This window comes from Sphaerodactylus townsendi, linkage group LG01 (genome assembly GCF_021028975.2).
Source record: "Sphaerodactylus townsendi isolate TG3544 linkage group LG01, MPM_Stown_v2.3, whole genome shotgun sequence".
NCBI classification, from domain to species: domain Eukaryota; kingdom Metazoa; phylum Chordata; class Lepidosauria; order Squamata; family Sphaerodactylidae; genus Sphaerodactylus; species Sphaerodactylus townsendi.
Genome location: NC_059425.1, coordinates 118,306,892 through 118,314,630, shown reverse-complemented (window position 1 = coordinate 118,314,630; position 7,739 = coordinate 118,306,892). Strand labels below are relative to the sequence as shown.

The following is a 7,739-nucleotide window of genomic DNA, read 5'->3' as shown; positions in this document are numbered from 1 at the left end:
TGTAGGCTCTGTATACCCAGGTGGATCTCACTAGGGTTACCCCAAAATAAGATTATCAACAGAATAATTGTAAACTTGACCAAATAATCTGATTGTATTCAAAATGAACTACAAGCAAATGAAAACGTGAAGAATCTCCACTACACACTGAAGAACTAATTCCCTAAGTAATCATTCATGCACACATACAAACACCCACAAGGGGCAAAGTTGCAGAACATAGAAAGAAAGAAATTAAATCAGGAGTTTATGTCTGGAGAGGCCCAGCTGAGGAGGCACTGGAGATCCAAGGAGCTGAGCAAGGAGCCAGCAAGCAATTAGAAAAAGCAAGTGAGGAGCAGCAGGGGTTCTCAGAAGGAAACCAGAGTTCTGGCTAGCAGAAAGACCAGTATTCAGGGAGGGTTTGAAATTATGAAGAATAACTGTAAACAAAAACAAATAATGTTATCGTGTACAAAATGAAATATAAGCAAAAGAAATGTGAAGAATCTGCACTAGGTACAAAGGAACTAATTCCCTAAGTAATCATGCATGTACACATACACACACCAACAGGAAGACACCCTTGCAGAAGGTGGAAGAGAAGAAACTAGGAAGTTTTAGAGGTGACATACAACTTAAATCTGGGGCTTGAGGTCTGGAAAGGCCTAACTGAGGATGCACTGGAGATCTAAGGAGCTGAGCAAGGAGCCAGCAAGCAATGAGAAAAGCATGTGAGGTGCAGCAGAAACTCTCAAAAGGAAACCAGAGTTCTGGCCAGGAGAAATCTAATGAGGGCTGAACACGGGTAGCTTCCAAGATCCAACAAGATCAGGCTAGCCTGGCCCCATCTCCATTTTAGGACCAAATAATATCAGCCGTGGCTTATTTATCAGCTCATCCACTGATGTGATTACACAAACATCTGTTTGTCAACAGTGTCCTTGAGCTATACACTGGTGATTCTCTTCTCAAAAGAATAAATAGTAACAAATGTAATATAAAAATTGGTCATTGGTTGAGAAGCCTGTGATGGACCATTTTAGCCTACCAGGACAGTCTACTGTTGACCTGTAAGTCATCCTTCTTGCAAAGAGAGGTTCCAAAGGGGAGCTGTTGAATTAAAATCTATCAGTAAGCAGGTCTGCATCACCAAAGGTTGAACAGAGTTCACACTTTTCTTAGACATTATGAGTATTAAAGTGTTTAATATATCACATGGTTTTCAAGAGTTACATGTCTGGGTAATAGTCACTTGAGCTTACTTGTATAGTTTGGAGTATTACATAAAAATGTCTCAAAAGCACTTCCTGCATTTCATTTGTTTAAACCCTGCTTCACAGTTTGCCACCCATATTTCTCTTCTGTGTACATGTTCTCTGACTGAGGTATCATTTCACAGATTTGATGAAATAGGCTCCAGCCCATGAAAGTGAATGCTACAAAGAATGTATTAGTGCACCACACTCCTTTGTGTTTTTTGTGTTTTGGTGGCTAACCAGGCCATTGCCAAAAGCAGAATTCCATGCAACTCAAAGGCTTGTGAACCATCTTATGAACCCCATGCTGGCATTTATGTTGCATGATGAATTATACAAAACCTTTGAGGTGAATTACAACTGGTTGCTTGTGTACTTGAAAAAAGCCCTGTCACCATTTGGTATAGAACACATATGGTACTTTCAAAGGAATGCTGGCATTCGTACACACTATATGAAATGGATTTGCACGTACAATGACATATATCCTATCACTCCGCCCAAGGAGCCTTCCTAGAACTTCAATGGTTCTTCCTCCAACAGAAGAGACCCTTAAGTTGGAGAAAGGCTCTTGAGTTGCAAGAACTTCTTCCAGTGAAAAGTAGGATATTACTCATTCCAATGTAACAGAAGAAACTACTCTGAATTTTTGTATTATTTTGCCAGCAGTGTTATCAATGCAGTCATCAAAAAACTACCGTTTCAAATACAAAGGATTTTATTTCCAACCTGAGCTGGTTACAGCAGAATACTTAGATTCCCTGGAAGACTTTGAAATCAGAGATAGTGATGTATTTCTAGTCACTTATCCCAAATCAGGTAAGATTATACATATTTTTGTAAGAAATAACTATCTTGATTTTGTGTGTGTGTGTGTGTGCTTGTTTAGGACTTTTTTTGCCAAACTAAATGAGATGCCAAAATATTCTTAACTGGAGGTACTGAGCAACTTTATGGTGAACAGCTGGAAAGAGCCCTGATCCTGACAGGGGGCATATCTTGGGGATAAGGGTTAATCATATTCTCCATACCCCACCTGAAACCCTTCCTTGATGCTGCTATATGCTCCACTGGGGGAAAACGTGATGGTTGCCAATATGTTACCAGTATGCTTTCCTTAACAGTACTAACAGTACCGGAAAAAAGCCCTCTGGGGTCCTGTCCTCCCCCCACCCCCCATCATCTAAATTTGAGAACCTTAACTGTTTATTATTTTAAATTCTTTTAAAACTTAAAAACCAGCATAGGTTAATTTTTAATATCTCACCCCCTGTGGAAAAAACCCTCTTTTCATGAATCCCTCGGTTTAACTCAAGCTCCCACTGAATAGAAACCTATGCACACAGAACTCCATATGTTTCTTGTTCCCCATGTGGTGCAGAGGGGTAAGCTGCTGTTCTGCAGTCAAACTTTTGCTCTAGACCTGAATTTCATCCTGATAGAAGTTGGTGTTAAGGAATTGCTTCCCTGTTTGAGCAATAAGCAGAGTGAGAGGAAAGACCAGGGGACTTTTGCTGTGATTATAAAAAGAAAAAACTTTACTTAACTAATCAGGGTAAGGTATACATGGAATAAACACATGGAATACACATGGAATAAACACAATAAATCCTTACTATTCTAGTACAAACTTAGTTACAGAACCTAGGCACATGTGAGCCCACATGTGGCCTAGGCATTCACCTCTTAAGGTGAATTCATCTTATAGGTACAAAAGAAAAACCTTGTGTTATGTGAGACAAAGAAACATAGTTAACTTTATAACCTCTGACCTACGTGCTCTGCCTCACATAAGCAATGTCAGATTAACTGCCCAATGACTAATCAATGAGCTGATAGCAAGACACTGACCTTACTAGCTAATTAACATGCACACAGTTAACCCCTTATTATCAGGATTGTGACAGACACTTGCAAATCCTAACAGTTGGTTTCATGTGGTCAGCTCAAGTCTTCTGTCCTTTCAAGATAAACAGGCAGCCAGTCCAACTCACTGGGCTGGCATGGCACCGCTGCCACACTGCCTCTTGGGAGCTCTTCAGTGACATGTGGAGGCAAAAAAAAAAAGAACCTCCCCCCCACACTGCCAAAAGGCCTTCCATAAGGCTCCATGGACTTATGCCACCCAAAATGCCCAGAGTTACGGTGCATATGGAGCAAAGCTAGCTTGAAATGCCCCACAGTGGTGGTGGTGGTGGTGATGATGATGATGATGATGATGATGATGATGATGATGATGAAGGAAGGAAGAGGAGGAAGAAGAGTTCGGATTTATATCCCACCTTTCTCTCTTGTAAGAAGATTAAAGGTGGCTTACAAGCTCCTTTCCCTTCCTATCCCCACAACAGACACCTTGTGAGGTAGGTGGGGCTAAGAGAGTTTCAAAGAACTGTGACTAGCTCATGGTCACCCAGAGGGAATGCAGGAGTGCAGAAACACATCAAACCCGGTTCTCCAGATTAGAACCCACCTGCTCTTAACCACTTCGCCATGCAGCTGGTGGTGGTGATGCTGCACCACATCTGGTCATCTTGGAAGGCCATTGCAATCACCCCCTGGCAGATATACCCTCTGCCAAGTAAGTGCCCTGGGGAGGGCAAATGCACTGATGTACCCTTGCACTATCTACACAAGAAGAAGAAGAAGAAGAAGAAGAAGAAGAAGAAGAAGAAGAAGAAGAAGAAGAAGAAGAAGAAGAAGAAGAAGAAGAAGAAGAAGAAGAATTTGGATTTATATTCCCCCTTTTTTTCCTGTAGGAGACTCAAAGGGGCTTACAATCTCCTTGCCCTTCCCCCCTCACAACAAACACCCTGTGAGATAGGTGGGGCTGAGAGAGCTCCAAGAAGCTGTGACTAGACCAAGGTCACCCAGCTGGCGTGTGTGGGAGTGTACAGGCTAATCTGAATTCCCCAGATAAGCCTCCACAGCTCAGGCATTCCACAAGTTGCTCCAGCCTGCCTCTCTTTGGATTGGGCCCATAGACTTCCAGGTTGATGTTGTGATGTGACATCATCTTTGGTCAAGTGATATGCTTACTGAATTGTGGGAAGCCGTCAATATTGTTCATCTAGATTTCAGTAAAATTTTGACAGTTCCCCATGATGTTCTGATGAGTAAACTGGAAGACTGTGGATTTGACTCTGGGTTAGATAAATAGACAGGGAACTAGTTGGAGAATTGCATCAGAAGAGTAGTTGTTAATGTTTGTAATGGCCCAGTGCTTAGACAGGAGAGTAGCTTTACCTTTTACCCTTCGGAATGGAAACCTATATGCATATAACAATATTTGTGTCTTCCTCCTCTTATATTTTCTTTGCTTATTTGTGACCCTTCTTTTGTTTATCTTTGGGCAAAAACTGGTTTATTTTTTAATTTTTTTCAAAAACAATTTTCAAAATTTTTAAACCAACATTACAAATTTCAACCAGCAATACAAACCATGCAATACAAAAAAAGAATAACATGAAACTTGCCATCTTACATTTTTCCAACTATTACAATTCATATGTATTACATTTTTGATATAGTCACAAGTTTAGGAATTTTTTCCCCCTCTACCTTTTGATAATCTAACAATATATATCTACTGTATCTAATAACTGCTAATAATTTATTTGTAAATTTCTAATTCTATAGTTTACTTTTCTGATCCTAAATTTATGTAAGTTAGTAATATATTCCATTAATTTTGAAATTTCACCATCATTGCATATGCCGTTAGTTTACTTATACTTTCATTCAGGTCGGGAATTTTGTCTGGAGGCTGGTTTATTTTATACTTTTTCACACTACTGACTTCTAGGTATATTTAGGATATCAAATCAAAAGAATCATTATCCCCATTCTCAGGCACAGTTTGGACTCAGAACATTTTAAACCTGATTCATCACGAAGGTCATCGAGATGGAACTGAGGACACAGACTCACTGGACAGAGTCCCTTGTCTGGAGTACAATATCCGTAAAATGGATTATATCAGTCGCCCATCCCCTCGGCTCTTTGCAAGTCATTTGCCCTATTATTTGGTACCCAAGGGACTAAGAAACAGAAGAGCAAAAGTAAGGCCTGCAACTTTTATAATTTCACATGGTTCAATGTGAAATGTCTACACCTGGGGAAAGGGAACTGATGAAGGGAGGGAGTAATCCCTATCCCACCATATGACGTGTGACAATCTCAATTAATATGTGTAGAAGTTGTAGCTTTACAGGAGGAAAGAATGAAAGAAACTGATATTTATTGATTAAAACATATTCTTCTCACTTTTTACTAGCTTGGTACCAAACTTGCTAACAGCATATTAATAGTAACAATTCAGTAATAACTAACAATGATTAATACAATACAAATAAATATACTACCAGTAATGTACTATGAGCAGTGTACACCATAAATCTTCATAAAAACAACAAAGCGGTCAGCACTATGTTGATAATAATTAAGAGAGAACTAGACAGAACACAAAAAAGCAAAGCATAAAAAGATTTCAAAACCAAACAAGGCTGTACCAAATGGCATAATATGGAAACAGGATATAAAATATAATAAAGCCATACCTCTCCAGAAAGAAAAGTTTACAAAATGAATGGGAGAAAAGATACTTCAGCTATCCAAAGCCTGCAGGCTCAGCACCAGGTCAAAATCTATGGGGAAAGTGCTCCATAACTGGTGATTAGAACATCAGACAAAGTGCTGTTCATCTTCATTGGTTCATTGTGCAGTCCTACATTGGGTCTGTACATACACACAGGCCAGCCACAGTAGAATAGAAAGCTTTTGATTCCTCTCTAGCTGACTAGAAAGTACTCTCTTCTCCATCCCCACAGCAGAAGGAGGGAAACTTTCTCAATCAGAATCACATGATAGAAGGAGGACGATTGCCTTTTCCATCACGGTATTTAGAAGGGTTCTTAGTCTCTCTTTATAGTTTGGCTTATCTGACAGGAATTTTTGTCTTCGTTATGATTTTTGTGAGAAAAGTGGTCCCCTTGGTTCTTCTTTTCAAGAAGTGCCCATCTTGTGGAGCCCATCTTGTGGAGCCCATCTTGTGGAGTTCGCTCTGAGTGCCACCTCTGGCATGCGTGCCATAGGTTCGCCACCACTGGGTTAGTGCCTCACAGCTGAAGATGGGCCTCTCTGAGTGAGCTCTGGCGCCTCAACAAAATGGATCCTTAACAGGAACCCAATAGGAGGCTTCCTCGTCAGGTCATGCTCCCAGAACTACTTCTGAACTTTCATGCCAGAAATTGGGGAATAGAAAGTCTTCTAGCAGGGAAGATTTCAAACATTCGAGATCCCCATCACACTCCTTGGAAGGTTCCATGGCTGATGTCCCTATTGCCTCTATCTTTGATGGTGGTGCTTCCTGAAGCTCACCACGATTCTACCTCCTGCTCCTCCAGTTCTGCTTGATTATATTCATCTGAGGGTGCTGTTTCATGCTGCTGACCTTCATCCATTCTGCTGTCACCTCGGAGCTAGTTAAGCACCCAGAGTGGGTTTTCATCTCAAATTTGGTCATCCCTCCCAGTGCCAGTCACCGTCTCACTTATCTTAGCCAAAAGGCCGAGAAGCAGTCACCAGTTGCAATCACCAGAGAGCATTACAACTGGTTTATGGTCATCTTCACCTTGCCAGCACTGATCACCTCAGTGTTGGTCCACCTCCCAGTCTCAGTCACACTCTCTTTCAGATATGGATTGTCCCAGAATATCAACACTATTGTTGGTGTGGAGATCTGCACTGCGCATCAGTTGAATTAGATCCTCTTGTGCACATTCATCGGGAGGCCTGCCATTCCCACACGTGTACCAGGACAGGTGGCTGAAGGTCCTCAGCACCAGTCTCCAGATGGATGATGTTCACATTCACATCATACCCAACATCATTCACTGAGTTGCTCTCAGACCTGGGGGTCTTCTTGCAGCTGTTCACTGTGTAGATTTCTTCAATGCACTCACTGAAGCTGTAGTCCTCACAAAGTCAGTCAGCATATTTGCATGGTTCTGATGCCAAAATTTAATTTTCATCTCTCCTTATCCTGGCTGGATGATCTTGAGATGCCCTTGCTCCTAGATAGCACCCTTTCAACAGTCATTAAATTTGGATGAACATGCGCAAACCAAAACTCTTTCTGAACTCCATACAAATTCTCTAGGGTCATTTGAAATAAGAGTGGCCAACTTCATTGCTATAATGTCCCACTATCAGTTTCACCTCTGAGAAAAACTTAATTCAGTGATTAATTTTCTCCCAGATGTGCACGGGCGAGGTCTTAAGGCCATCCAGGAAGATGGTATCAAACTGGCAAAGCAACAGATTAATGGGGTACAGTACATTGTTGACACTGCAACTAAGTCAGTCACCTCCTCAATATCCCTCAGACGTCATGCCTGCCTAAGTTCTTCAGATTTCCCAGCTGATACCAAAAATAGAATTGGAGACTTGCCATTTGATGTTATTGTGATGAGATCAGTGTTGAGATCTTACACAAAACAAAAA

At 41.1% G+C, this 7,739-nt stretch overlaps 1 protein-coding gene across 1 annotated transcript; it reads left to right on the top strand.

Annotated features, from left to right (window-relative positions):
• Positions 1-1,845: 1,845 nt before the first annotated feature.
• Positions 1,846-7,065, top strand: LOC125437743 (amine sulfotransferase-like). Its single transcript, XM_048505662.1, has 3 exons — positions 1,846-2,057; positions 5,088-5,296; positions 6,931-7,065. The coding sequence occupies exons 1-3, from the start codon at positions 1,916-1,918 to the stop codon at positions 7,063-7,065; spliced, it is 486 nt and encodes a 161-aa protein (XP_048361619.1). The 5' UTR covers positions 1,846-1,915.
• Positions 7,066-7,739: the final 674 nt, after the last annotated feature.

Bases quoted from the DNA above. Each gene is read 5' to 3' on its own strand.
- LOC125437743 (XM_048505662.1), top strand. From the start codon at position 1,916: ATGCAGTCATCAAAAAACTACCGTTTCAAATACAAAGGATTTTATTTC. The intron at 2,058-5,087 runs GTAAGATTATAC...CCCCATTCTCAG, and splicing joins AGTCACTTATCCCAAATCAG to GCACAGTTTGGACTCAGAAC. The intron at 5,297-6,930 runs GTAAGGCCTGCA...ACTCTCTTTCAG, and splicing joins TAAGAAACAGAAGAGCAAAA to ATATGGATTGTCCCAGAATA.